At 37.7% G+C, this 14,478-nt stretch overlaps 1 protein-coding gene across 2 annotated transcripts in view; it reads left to right on the forward strand.

Moving 5' to 3' along the window:
* The window catches only part of COPB2 (COPI coat complex subunit beta 2), a 28,049-nt gene extending 13,821 nt beyond the window's left edge, over positions 1–14,228 (forward strand). Inside the window, exons 7-22 of one of the 2 annotated variants that reach the window (XM_036431295.2) lie at positions 1,056–1,155; positions 1,729–1,871; positions 2,082–2,281; positions 3,917–4,027; positions 5,495–5,583; positions 5,671–5,777; positions 6,719–6,862; positions 7,692–7,822; positions 8,070–8,277; positions 9,733–9,843; positions 10,832–11,046; positions 12,534–12,626; positions 12,716–12,896; positions 13,044–13,112; positions 13,265–13,330; positions 13,887–14,228. In XM_036431295.2, the coding sequence (XP_036287188.1) occupies positions 1,056–1,155; positions 1,729–1,871; positions 2,082–2,281; positions 3,917–4,027; positions 5,495–5,583; positions 5,671–5,777; positions 6,719–6,862; positions 7,692–7,822; positions 8,070–8,277; positions 9,733–9,843; positions 10,832–11,046; positions 12,534–12,626; positions 12,716–12,896; positions 13,044–13,112; positions 13,265–13,330; positions 13,887–14,018 (2,100 nt within the window). In that variant the 3' untranslated portion in view covers positions 14,019–14,228. The remainder of the gene's footprint in view (positions 1–1,055; positions 1,156–1,728; positions 1,872–2,081; positions 2,282–3,916; positions 4,028–5,494; positions 5,584–5,670; positions 5,778–6,718; positions 6,863–7,691; positions 7,823–8,069; positions 8,278–9,732; positions 9,844–10,831; positions 11,047–12,533; positions 12,627–12,715; positions 12,897–13,043; positions 13,113–13,264; positions 13,331–13,886) is intronic. The other variant, XM_045579240.1, reaches the window with a different exon arrangement.
* The last annotated feature ends 250 nt before the right edge of the window (positions 14,229–14,478 follow it).

A 14,478-nucleotide genomic window follows, 5' to 3' on the forward strand; every position in this document is an offset into this window, starting at 1 on the left:
TATCACGGCAGGATTTTTCTTTTATTTAATACTAGTGGCCCTGTGCACAAGTAGCTCACAGCCGCTTGCCTCAGCTGGCCCTCCCGCCCACCACTGCTCATAGTTCTCTGCCACTTGTAGCTCACTGCCCCACCCTCCTGCTGATTGGTCATTACGTGATGGCATCCCAACCAATTTGCATGTTACCCTATTATAAGTACAGATATTTTTATTGATTTCAGAGAGACAGAGATACATCAGTGATGAGAATCCTGCATACCCCATACTGGGGATGGAGCCTGCAACCTGGGCATGTGCCCAGATTGGGAATCCAACCATGACCTCTTGATCCATAGGTCAACATTCAATCCTTGACCCACATGGGCTTGGCTGGCAAAATTTTTCTTATCCCTTGTGAGGCAGTTATTGACTAAGTTTTTCATCCTTATAATCCTGTCCCGTGGTATTTCCTGTTAAAAGAAATAAAACTATTAACAGGTTTTAAAAAATGTTAGCATTATAATTGTGAATTCTTAAATCCTTTAGTATCATCATTGGCAGGCTTCTGTTTATATTTGAACACTAGCAGATAATGAATGGTGTCATGAAATAGCCATGGGGGAACCATTTTGCCACATAGACTTCTATAAACCTCGTTATGAACTCTTGTTACTATAGTTTTTATCTTCAAGATTTTGTTATTGTTAGTACTATTTTTTGCTTTTCACATAAAAATTTCCCCGAGCTGTTTAATAAAATGAAACCTAGAAAACCATTTTTTATATTTAAATACAGGATAAAAGCATTAAAGATGCTTAAGAATTTAGGGAAAAATACTCAGATGCAAACCAGAGATCGTGTGTGTGTTTAAAATGTGATATTTACATTTACATTTGTCTGTACTATGAAATAGGGAAATATGTATACACAAGATAATTCTTTTTCAAGAATGTTTATACCGAAAACTATTTAGATTGTCACAACCACTATAATATGTTCTGTGCACTGGCAGAATTAAGGATGAGAGAGTTACTTGTTTTTCACTAATAAAAATGTTTTCTGTGTCTTGACTACAGAATAAAACATGTGTGCAGACACTGGAGGGACATGCCCAAAATGTGTCTTGTGCCAGTTTTCATCCTGAGTTGCCAATCATCATCACAGGTTCAGAAGATGGTAAGTTAGAAATGCACACTTAATATTACTAAGTGGATATGTAGGTCAGGTAGATCCCTGCATTGTAATTGGAGTTTTCCAAGAAATTTTAAGTTTTTATTTGAGTAGAATACTTAAACTATAAGAGTAAAGGAACGTGTCATCATCCTAATGTGTTTTGACTCTATTACTTAAATAAGAGGACATTTAGAAGTCCTGGAGAAAAACTGAAAAAAACTTGTGCTTTGGTGCATAAAACCTGTGGTCAGATTCAGGTTCTGCCACTTTATGGATATGGCTTGGGCGAATATTGAATTGGGAATAGACATACCCACCTCACAGGATTACAGTGAGAGGATAAGGAGAAATCACATGTATAAAGCACACAGTAAGCACTGTAGCCAGCAGGATATTAACTCACATTAAAATGACATTTCTTAGTTGATTATTTTTTCTATTACTAATTTATTTTTGTCACTTTATGAAAAGTTAAGCTTCCATGTCAGGAAGTGTTTTCCTGGCTGCTCTGGTTCACCTGACACAGTTCATTGTTGGACATTCAAATTAAAAGAGTATTCACATTCTTCTTTTTAGGAACCGTGCGTATATGGCATTCAAGCACGTATCGCCTTGAGAGCACATTGAATTATGGAATGGAGAGGGTGTGGTGTGTGGCCAGTCTGAGAGGGTCCAATAATGTCGCTTTGGGCTATGACGAAGGGAGTATCATTGTTAAGGTAATCGCTAATTATACTGTCTCTGAATAGGTGAACATGGGGAAGCAATCATTGTTTTAATACAGTCATTTTCCAAGTCACCAGTTTTGTTAAACTGCTACTGCTTTTATTAAGCATAAAAGAGATTTGAAGTGGAAGAAAGGAAGTGTTTATTTTGTTGTGGTTTTGCTTTTCCTTTTCATTGCTAAGAGTCATTTGTCATTCTTCCAGCTTGGTCGGGAGGAACCTGCCATGTCCATGGATGCCAATGGAAAGATCATTTGGGCCAAGCATTCAGAAGTCCAGCAGGCTAACCTAAAAGCAATGGGAGATGCTGAAATTAAAGATGGAGAAAGATTGCCACTGGCAGTAAAGGATATGGGCAGTTGTGAAATATACCCTCAGACTATTCAGCACAATCCTAATGGGCGGTAAGCCATCACCAAAATGTCCTTTTGAGCAGGATTTGAGTAGCCACAGAATGTACATCCTACCATGTGGTGGACATCCCTCACTGAGCTTTTGCCCTGGCTGCACAATCCTCAGCACAACTGCAGGCAGCCATACCAGTGGATCGAGTTGGCGTGCAGGGTAACAACATATTTGCCTTCCTGGCCTGGTCCCACCACACAATTTTGAACAGTTACTCTTATTTCAAATGTGTTGGGTTTGTGTCCTTGTGGTCCTTTGAGAGCAAGGATCATGTTTTACCCTGAGGCTCAATATTTGCTGACTCAGTGCTCTTAATAGCTGGCTCTGATACATAGGTCTTTTGAAAAGTTTTGGGATTGGCAATAACTTTTTCTTTTCTTGTAATTTGACCCAACAGTTCTATTCCTCCCGTAAGATTTATAGAACACCAAACATCCTATGAGAGAAGAATTGCTAGCACATGATGTTAAGCCTGTGGAGCTTTAAAATTTATTTTAGCCCAGCAAGTGTGTCAGAGAGGGAGAAAGAGAAACATCAGTGATGAGAATCATTGATTAGCTGCCTTCTACACTCCCTCTCCACTGGGATTGAGCCCGCAATCCAGGCATATACCCTTAATCGGAATTGAGCCCGAAATCCAGACATGTTCTCTTAACTGGAATCGAATCCAGGACCCTTCAGTCTATAGGCCGACACTCTTATCCACTGAGCCAAACCAGATAGGCTGGAGTGAGATATTTTTATTCATTTGAAAGATCAGGGGGTTTTTGTTTGTTTTAAGTATATTTTTATTGATTTCAGAGAGGAAGGGAGAGGGAGAGAAAAACATCGATGATGAGAGAATTATTAATGGGCTGCCTCCAGCATGCCCCTTACTGGGGATCGAACCACAAGCCAGCACGTGCTCTGGCCTGGAATTGAACCTGGGACCCTTCAGTCTGCAGGCTGATGCTCTCCAATGAGCAAAACCAGCTGGGGCTGAATGATTAGTTTTAAAATGAAAACAGTCCTGTACAAAATAGTGACTTTTTTTTCATGTTTTCTTACTGATTTTTATAGAGAGAAAGGAAGAGGGATAGAGGAACAGAAACATCAATGAGAGAACTACTGATTGGCTGACTCCTGCAAAGCCCCATCAGGGATCAAGCCCACAACTGAGGCATGTGCCCTGACTGGGAAATGAACCAGTGACCTCTTGGTTCATGGATCAGTGCTTAACCACTGAGCCACAATGGCAGGGCAAGATGGTGCCTTCTTTTTTTTTTTTTTTAAGATGGTGCCTTCTTATGGTGTAAATGTAATGAACAAAGTACTAGGCATCTTGGTGTTCAACAAATATGGTTAAATTACTGGAATCCTCCCTGTGCATCTCCAGCTATTCTCATCCTCTTCAGAAAGAGAAAGCCACTACAGCAGTAACCCATGTTCATAATTTGTTTTTGGATTTGTTGGGGTAGATATTTGTATCTAGCTCTGTATTCAAAGAAGTGTATAACTTTAAAAGATACTAGGTTCAGTTGTAACAGTCAACCAAAATAACATTTATTAGAAATATTTTACTATAAATATGCATCATTATTTCTTGTATATGTCACTGGCCCTCTAATTCCCTTCCTGGCTTCCATACTTTCTAGGTTTGTTGTGGTTTGTGGTGATGGCGAGTATATCATCTACACAGCAATGGCTTTGAGAAACAAGAGCTTTGGGTCTGCCCAGGAGTTTGCGTGGGCCCATGATTCTTCTGAGTAAGTAGGCTGTGTGACAGCCAGCTTGCCCTGATTGCAGTGGTGGTGTGTGTGTGGGCGGGTCAGAGAGGTTCTTGAGGGCCAGTGTGTGCTTTGCTTCTCCGGTTGAAGAACAGCTCTCACCAGAGCTGCCAGTTGGAAGGGTGGGGTCAGAGGCAGCTGTGCGGCATGAGCTGCCTTTGCCCTTTCTATGAACAGTAATGAGCTGGCTCCTCAAAAAACGGGGGAAAAACAAAACACTTAACTCTGAATTATTATACTAGAAAATCTCCGACTGGTTCCTTCTTTATACCAGTTTGGTGCATGTGATAAACATTCGGGCTTTGTCATTTTTAGGCCACACATGGAATCACATCTTCAGTTTTCTTAGTTTTGTTTCCCCATATTTTGTGTTGCCTCAGTATTGTGTAATAGGATGCATTTAAATTTTTTTTTTTTAACAAAAATGATTCACTGAGAGAGAACAAATTGTTTTGATCTTTTCAAAAATTTTCTAAATACACTCATTCATGAACATTCCATGTACTAAAAGGTACTTTGTTATCATCTTAAGCAAAATTATAGTTCCTGAATTGCCTTACCTCTCAACATGCCACTGCCTCTGGTTTGGCAGTTTGCCTTTTTCAGCTTTGTCCAGCCGAGACACTCCACTGTTTTGAGCATCTTTTCTGTCTTGAGCACAGCATTTAGTGAATATTCTTGAATATCCAGCAATGGCCACAGCCCCTCTTTTCAAGAGGCCTGAATATATGCAATTTCCTTAATTTTTTGCCAAACATGGCAAAATCACTTATAAGCGGAATCACTTATGAAAGTTTTTTATTTTTTAAGTCACTGAAGTATAATTTATATAAAATACTTACTTTAGGTGTACATTTCAGTGAAATTAAACTGATATATGCAGACTTTAACCATCAGCACAATCAAGATACAGAACATTTCTGTCACCTCAAAAAGTCCCCATGTTTCCCTTAGCAGTCAGTACTCACCCCTTCTCCCAAACCCCAAGCAAATACTGATTTGCTTTTTTGTTACCATATAGATTTGTCTTCTTCAGAGTTTTGTATAAATGGAGTCACATGGTATACACTCTTTTGTCTGGATTCTTTTACTCAGCACAGTGTTTTTGAGATTCATCCATTGTTGCATGAATCAGTAATTGGTTATTTTTTTTGCAGAATGGTATTCCATTGTACAAATATACCACTGTTGGTTCAATAATTCACCTAATAATGGACATTTAGGCCTTTTTCAGTTTCTAAAATAATTTGTAAGCCCTAGTAATTTGTGTAATAGTGTGAAACCCATTTGTAATTTGTCCAACTATTAAGGAAAAATTATAATAACAAAACTTTAAATATTTTATATTTATACATAAGTATATTTGAAGGTAATTGTAACATTTGATAGAATTATAATTTAGTATATAATATGCTATGTTTGCCTTTCGTTTCCCCCCCCCCCCAGATATGCAATAAGAGAGAGCAACAGTGTTGTAAAGATATTTAAGAACTTTAAGGAAAAAAAATCATTTAAACCAGATTTTGGAGCTGAAAGTGAGTGTTATTTATATATGATACATTTTTAGAAGCTTTGTAATGGCTCGATTACCATCTAAGTAAAAACCTTTTTGTCCTTTTCAGGTATCTATGGAGGCTTCTTATTGGGGGTCAGATCTGTAAATGGCTTAGCTTTCTATGACTGGGACAATACAGAACTCATACGCAGAATTGAAATTCAGCCCAAACATGTGAGTTCCCTCCATTGTTTTGAGAATTTGTGTCTCTGGGCCCCTGTCCTATTATGCTAGACATAGCACCCTTTACAGCAACTCGGAGTGTGGTATTAAAATAAGGCAATAGATGTTGGATATTTTGAAAAATATAAATGTCAAGCACTTTTCTGTTTTAAATGGCTTCTGCCTGAGTGACAAAAGCATGCTTTGAAGACAGAAGGTCAGGGAGTCCTTCACTTGGAAAGTGTGGAGCTGCACTCATTTCAGAACGTCTTTTCACACTTTCCTGATAGTGGTTGCTTAAACTTCAGGTAACCGTCTCGTGACAAAGTTTTCTACTTTAGAACTGCCTGCCTCTTTGACAGCTTTCATTGTCAGGAAATTATCCTTCGTAGCAAGTCCACCTACCTAGGTCATATTTCTGTCTTCTAGAGCATGCACTCTCAGTGGGTAAAGGGGCAAAAATCAGTTTGTGAGGGGTGAAAAAGCTTAACTTTTTATCTATAAAGCATAAGTATGCATATGTATAGATATGTATTGTAACCTATATACCATATGTGTATGTATTATATATTAATAAACATACAGACAGTAGTATCTGTCGTATTAAAACTTGATAGGGGAAGGTGATTATGAAAACAGTCTCTAAAAAAAGTTGACGGGGGAATTGAAAAATGTTAATGAGGTGAGGGAGAAACATTATTCTAGAATAGGGAATGGGCTTCTGCTCCTCTAAATTACAGCACATCTAGTGAACACTGACAGCTCTCCTACCTGTCTCCCTGCGTTGTCCATTTTAGCTTAATGAACAGCACTGCCCTGCCCACCTCAAGTGTATCTATATACACACTGTATTACATTGCTAAGTATATGTTTACTATAAGATACATCTTGTAAGAAAGGAAGTGTATCATATCTACTCAAAAATCCAAAATCATTTGTTTTTGTCGTTGCAGATTTTCTGGTCTGACTCTGGAGAGCTAGTCTGTATTGCCACTGAGGAGTCATTTTTTATCCTGAAGTATCTGTCGGAAAAAGTCTTGGCTGCACAGGAAACGCATGAGGGGGTTACTGAAGATGGCATTGAAGATGCCTTTGAGGTAATTGCATCAGCACAACTTGAGCTTTGCTTCTGAGTGATTTATATTCTTAGAACTTCACTCATTTTAACATTTTAGTATGAATTAGGTTTGGGGGAACTAAACATTTAAGGAGTTACAGTAAAATGTGAAAATTAAAATATTGGCTTTGAGTCTAAAAGTATTTATATTTAAAAGAAATTTGTGCTTTGATTTTAGGAAATCCTGAGACTAACTTCGATTATCTTTCAGTAAAGAGATTTAAAATTGTTTTGGTTTTAAGACAGTGATTTAAATGAGCTCTCAAATGGTAAAGATAAGTCATCCATTGTGGAATGCCTTGGAAGATTTTATGAAATATCTTGCTGGTTTCATGTGTGTATGGAGTTTAGATAAACACTTTTTAAATCACGGCTTTGACACAACAATGAGATTTTACATTACAAATACTCATCCAGGATTCTGTTCTTAAATGGAGAAAGAAGATAGAAATTCCAAAGATAGATTTTCTTTTTTTATAAAAATAGGTTTTGTTGTGTGTTTTTTATTGATTTCTTAGAGAGGGAGAGGGAGATGGAGAGAGGGATAGAAACATCAATAATGTCAGAGAGTCATTGATCAGCTGCCTCCTGCATGTCCCAACTTGGGCATGTGCCCTGACCAGAATCCAACTGTGACTTCCTGGTTCATGCTCAACCACTGGGCCACACAAGCCAGTCTAGATTTTCTTTCTTGAAATAGGATTTTGTTTTGCATCCCTTACTCTTCCTTATCTTAATTATATTGAGTTTCTTGTAACAGGACTTCTAATGCTGAATAAGGTAATAATAGACTTTTCTTTTTTTTGTAGGTTCTTGGTGAGATTCAGGAAATTGTGAAAACGGGGCTGTGGGTAGGCGACTGCTTCATTTACACAAGTTCTGTGAACAGATTAAATTATTACGTTGGAGGAGAAATAGTCACCATTGCCCACTTGGACAGGTAGCTGAGTGTTGTTTTGCTTTTGCCTTAAACAGCCTAAGTTTAAAAATACACTTTTTAAACAAAACCTGTTGCTGGCTTATGGGAATGATAGGCCTGATTTTTCAGTGCTATAGTTATAATAGATTGGCAATTGCTAACCAAAATTACATCAATCAAATGGAAAGATTTTGAGCTAGAGGCAAAATGTGGGGTGTGTATCTGTGTGTACTGATTTGGGCTAACTTAGTTTCTGTTTCTAATGCAGAACGATGTATCTCCTGGGCTATATTCCTAAAGACAACAGGCTTTACCTGGGGGATAAAGAACTGAACATCGTCAGCTACTCCCTCCTGGTCTCGGTGCTGGAGTACCAGACGGCTGTCATGCGGAGGGACTTCAGCATGGCTGACAAGGTCCTTCCCACCATTCCCAAGGAGCAGAGGACCAGAGTCGCACACTTTTTGGAAAAGCAGGTAAGGTTTTATTTGCTTATTTTAGTTTTGTTTTGTTTTTTAAAACCAGCAATTAGAAAGAATGCCAGTATACATTGGAAAAACTTTAATTGCCACTAATTTCCTTACGGCAATGGAGTTTTCCTGTAAATGTAAGTCACTTGTTACACTCTTCCTTCTCCTTCCCCTACATCCTTGGTACCCCATTTAAATGTTGGGGGTGATTATCAGTCTTTCCTTTCTGTAGACTTCTTTTCCATCCTGTTATTATTTTCATTACTATAGTTTTCTTTCCTAACTAGCATTATTTTTTTTTTTATGGTAAAATACATATAACATGAAATTTAAAAGGAGTGTTTTTTTTTTTTTGTTTTTCTTTTTAATGTGTTGTTGTTTTTGGGGTGTAAATTGGGTTGTTTTCTATGCTGTGTTCACTTCTGATTTAGGATTTTCTCTAGTGTTTCACCTGAATCTTTATACTCCTCCACCAGCTTTCCAGCTTCCAACATTTTGCAACTAATGTTTCCTCTGCCTTTTTGTGTGTTGGGAACTTTATGCCTTTAAAAAAGAAACCCCTTCACTGTCATTACAGAGGGGACTTAATCCACCTGATTTCACCTGCTTTGTCCTTGCCTTTACCTGACCAGTTCCATAGATCTTCCATCCTCCACTCTTAGATTTATAAAAAGCTCTCCAGTTTTCTCTGTGCTAACCACCCCGTAACTGAGCATTCTCCCTCAGTCCTATGAAGTCGGAGCTTTTTGTCCAACACACCACTTCTCTAGAGCTGAAGAACTTGCTGATAGGTCAGACCTCACCGGTACTGTTAGTCTTGGGAGAGAAACTGATTTAGAAATTACAGTAGTTGGTTTCAACACCCATTTCTGATGACTGAGGTGTGGAGCAGGGGAAGGAATACTTGCTGATGAATACACTGGACACGAGGCCCACACTAAAAGCATAGGTAATGACAACCCATGTCAGGAGCTGAAAGCAAATGTTTGCTAAGTGACCTGAGGTGGTAGAAAATCCTAGCAGGAAGGTTTTGCCTTTTTTTTTTTTTTTTTTTTTTTCTTTTTCTTTTGAAGGACTGGTCTAGGTGATCTCTAAGACCCAGTTTAGTGAGATTACAAACACTTAGGTCTATCCCACTGTCTGCATTTTTAAAAAACGACTCTTGTTCACTCAACTTCCTAAAATCCTTTTCTTTTTGACATTTCTTTTGCATTTCTGATTTTACTAATTGTTTTACTCAAGTTTATCTAGCATTGGTCAGCTTCACTGACAAGAGAACAAGAGGCATTGTGTGACTGAATTTTCTCTGCCTGGGTTCTTATCAGTTAATTTAATGATTCCTTAATTTTTTTTCCTGTCTTCTCTTTGGAGTATTTTGTTACCTGTTACTTTTGATTCAAATGATTTACTGAATGTATGTGTTTACATACAGATAACACACACGTTTTTAAATCTGTTTAGGGCTTTAAGCAGCAAGCTCTTACAGTATCCACAGACCCTGAGCATCGCTTTGAACTTGCTCTTCAGCTTGGAGAACTAAAAATTGCATACCAGCTAGCAGTGGAAGCAGAGGTATGTACTAATAACTGATAGGTCAGTAAGGACTTCTATGTGTTTAGTATAAATTGCAAATTAGACTCATTTTGCTGAGGTTATTGTCTCTTTGGTCTTGCTTAAAAATGTATTATGTTAATCTTTGCATAAGCTACATGGATTATATTGGCAATATTCTTAGCATTCTAATTTGTTTTAAAAAAGTGTTTTCATATCTTAGAGATCTATTTTGGAAGAGAAGGAAAGATTTAAGATAATAGGTAAACTAGTTTGAGAACTTGAAGAGTGCAGGTGTAGCAGTAACTTGCCAGTATCCCAAACTAGTGAGAAAAATATGTTGATTTTAAAGAAGGATTCTGATAATTTGATAGTTTAGTGACATTTTGTGAATCTTTGCAAATTGAAAGCTTCTAGTTGTGGTTGAAGTCTAGCATTTACTGGTAAATTCTTTTCAGATGTACAAATCAACATTAATATCCACCCAAATGTGTATTTTAGTTGTTTTTTGAGAAGCTACAAATGACATTTATTATTAAATATTTAAGGACATAAACAATTTTGTAATCTTTCAAAACATAGTATTAAATCACTCATAAAATTGTAATCTAATTACCTTAAAATGTCTATTAGGTAGTTTATTTTTACTGTGCAATTACAAAATAAAAATATAATGGGTTATTCATGTATCATTAAAATTAATGTTTTAATTTTGTGTATGTGAATAATTTCCATTTCCTCATTATACATTTTGTCATTTCATTTTGATTGATAGAAGCAGTTTAACAAGCACAGCTCAGTATAGTGAGGCAAAAGGTTTAGTTCAGTACATGAAAGTTTATTCTTATATTATTTTTTTACTGTATTTTCCATATGAATTCCTATAAAGCTACTTTTGCCCTGCCCTGTGATCTCCCATTGTCAGCACAGAATTTTTCAGGTTAATGGAATAATGTTAATGTTGGAAATTCAGATGTTTATTTCCAGAGATATTTTAACTTTCTTACAGTCGGAACAGAAGTGGAAACAACTTGCTGAGCTTGCCATCAGCAAATGTCAGTTTGGCCTCGCCCAGGAGTGCCTGCACCACGCACAGGATTATGGGGGTCTGCTGCTACTGGCCACTGCCTCTGGAAATGCTAGTATGGTGAACAAGCTAGGAGAGGGTGCAGAAAGAGATGGCAAGAATAATGTGGCATTCATGAGTTACTTCTTACAGGGCAAGTAAGTATGAATCCAAGGTCTGAAAGTCGTGGGCATAGTAAATAAAAGCACTTTGGAGAGGTTTGTGAAGAATGGTGTTGCTAGTGGTGGCACTCACCTTCAGCGAAGGATGCTCTCAGCACACTGTGGTCTAAATGTTTGAGGAAAATGAGCTATTCAGGGAGGCTCAATTTGGAGAGATTCCTCAATAGCCCTACCACTTTCTGGCTGAAGCATTTTATGATGGCAGGAGGTTACTTGTGTTGTTCCAGTTGGTACCTGAATGGCAGGTGATTTTACCCAAATTGGGTAATTCTGATCTGTTCATGGCAAGAATAAAAGATGAAAATACCAGTTACTTTCAGATTTGAGTCCAACTGTAAAGTGTAAAAATGTCACATTAAGTCTGGCAGTTAGTGCAAATCATATCATTTTGACATTAGTTGACAATATTATGAAATAAAACACAAAAGTATTCATTAACCTTGTCTTATGCACTAACTTTTTTTGTTGTTAATCCTCACCTGAGGGTATTTTTCTCCATTGACTTTTTTTTTTTTTTTTAGAGAGTGGAAGGCAGAGGGAGAGACAGAGAAGGGTATCATTGATGTGAGAGATACATCAATTGGTTGCCTCCTACATGTGCCTTGCCTAGGGTCAGTGATTGAGCCTGCAGCTGAGGTGTGTGTCCTTGACCAGAACTGAACTCAGGACTCTTCAGTCTGCAGGCCAACACTCTGTCCACTGAGCCAAACCAGCTATGGCCTACATGCTAACTTTTTAAACCACTCACTGACATAAAACCTTTCAGTGTGCACCTCACACCCCAGTTATATACTTATTGTATATTTTTAATATTTGTGTTTATAAACAATTTTATAAATTTATATACCTGTAATAGGTCCACTCTTCCTTGCCCATAATTCAGAAATCCAAAAATATTCTGAAAGTTTCCTATAACTTAATTTGATATTAAAACATGACCTTAATTCTGAAGTACTATTACTTTTATAGAATTTAGTATTTGTTATTGCAATATTGTTTGATTTTTGATACTGATATTAGATAATGTGTATGTACTGTATTACCTTTCTAAAACACAAAGAATCTTAATTCTAAAATTTAAAATAAGACACTGGGTTTTTTCCCACTGGACTGTCCAGCACAGGCTATAATGGAGATATTGCCCTCAACCCTGTCTCCTGAAGCCCTTAAAAGGTGCTCCTCTCAACTGCCTTATAACGTGTCTTGAAAAAGCCCCTTTCAATTCTCCTAGTTGTTAAAAGTTAAGGAGATGGAAAATGGTCACAAAAGTGTCCTCACCCATTACATCTCCTGGAGTCCACTGATTGTGGAACACACAGGTTAAATGGCTCAGTGACAAATGAGTATGTGTGGTCATTGGGGAGGCATGCTGTCAAACACTAGGTCCATGCTTCTTTAATTGTGAAATGCCAGTGTTACCGTGTTTATTCGTGGTGACAGGGCCTCTCCTTTTCCATCTTCAGGCTCGATGCTTGCCTAGAGCTCTTGATCAGGACTGGACGACTGCCAGAAGCTGCTTTCCTGGCCCGGACTTACTTGCCCAGTCAGGTTTCCAGGTACAGACTTTTAATTTTAGGAAGAAATGTTTCAAATAAAAACAGCACTCTTATTTAGTCTCCCTTTGGTTTCATGATATCTATATTAGGGTGGTTAAACTGTGGAGAGAAAATCTCTCAAAAGTCAATCAGAAAGCAGCGGAATCCCTTGCTGATCCAACAGAGTATGAGAACCTTTTTCCCGGATTAAAAGAAGCCTTCGTTGTGGAAGAATGGGTGAAGGAAACACATGCTGACCTGTTGCCAGCTAAGCAATACCCCCTTGTCACGGTGAGTGCGCACTCACGACTCAAAGGTTTTGAACTGTACTGCATATTGTTGTAGGAATAAGAGCCAATGCCTGAGATTTAAGCCAACTTCATAGATGAATTACAGCTTCAAAATACTTCATTTTATTATTGCTTTATTCTCTGATAGCCAAATGAAGAGAGAAACGTCATGGAAGAGGCAAAAGGCTTTCAGCCCTCAAGATCTACAACTCAGCAGGTCAGTAGAATGCTGCATGAAATAATCTGGTTGAGATTTGTTGATTAAGTACTGTCTTCCACTTCCTAATCCTGATAGCTTTCTCTTGGGGGAAATCTTTGAATTCCTGAACAAATTACTATTTTCATATGAATCTCCACTTGGGCTTTCAGGAACTTGATGGGAAACCTGCTTCTCCGGTTATCATAGAATCCCACACAGCCAACAAAGAAGAAAAGGTAGGATCACCGCCCCAAACCTCCCATTTTAAGTGATGGAATCTCTTTCAGAAGGGACCCTTTTTGACGGACTCTAGGCATTTCTCATTTTATTGCACTTCACAATTACTGAATTTTAAAAAATTGAAGGTAAGCCCCCTAGCAAAAAGATACGACTCACTAAAAGCTCAGATGGTTAGCATTTTTTAGTAGTAAATTCTTTAAGGTATGTACATTTTTAGATACAATACTATTTTATTGCTAGCTTTACCCAGGGGTCAGACAAGTTGCTATTGAACGAGTACAAAAAAACAAGGTACGCTTTAAAATTAAATACCCATTGCATTTTGACGTTATTACGTTCTTAAAAGCTAATACCTTTTTAAAGAATTCTCATGATCCGTCTGCAATGTGTTAACAGACTACAGTGTATCATAAACATAACTTTCATGTGCAGGGGGAGACAAAATTGATGTGATTTGTTTTATTGTGGTGGCCTGAACCTCCACTGAGATATGCCGGTATTTAGTTCTCTTTGGATCATAAATCAGAGCTAATTAACTCTTTTTCTTTGTAGAGTTTAAAAGGTTTGGATGATTTAGAAGATATTTACACAGTCGACACAACAGATATCAATCTGGATGAAATTGACACAACAGACATCAACCTGGATGAAGAGATTTTGGATGAAGATATTTTGGATGACTGAAAGGAATGCTTCCCATTTATAGGGCTAAGCAGATTATGAACAGTTATTAATTGTTGCCCTGACCACAGTGCGCTGGGACTCCGAGAAGAAATTCCTTAAATTGTATGTAAACACTGTGCCCTCCTTATTTACTGAAATAGATATGGACTCTGACTTTTTTTCATACTGTCATTAGACCATATCTCATAAAATCTTTTGAATTAATGAAAACTCTTCAAGTTTCCTTTCTAATTAAGAAAATAGCATCTACTTCAGAAGGCTGGGCCAAAACTACACCTCACCGTACAGATCAGTACATATTCTCTTTCTCACATACCATCAACCACTTTCTTAATCTCTTTACATCACTCCCCTCAGTCTTGTGGCTTGGGCTCTTCTGCCGTGCTGTGATTTTGTCTCACACTGCACTTACCTTATGTGATTAGGGAAACTAATATCCAGGCACTCAATACACTTCTCC

The sequence above is a fragment of the Pipistrellus kuhlii genome, unplaced genomic scaffold, assembly GCF_014108245.1.
Source record: "Pipistrellus kuhlii isolate mPipKuh1 unplaced genomic scaffold, mPipKuh1.p scaffold_m20_p_11, whole genome shotgun sequence".
NCBI classification, from domain to species: Eukaryota; Metazoa; Chordata; class Mammalia; order Chiroptera; family Vespertilionidae; genus Pipistrellus; species Pipistrellus kuhlii.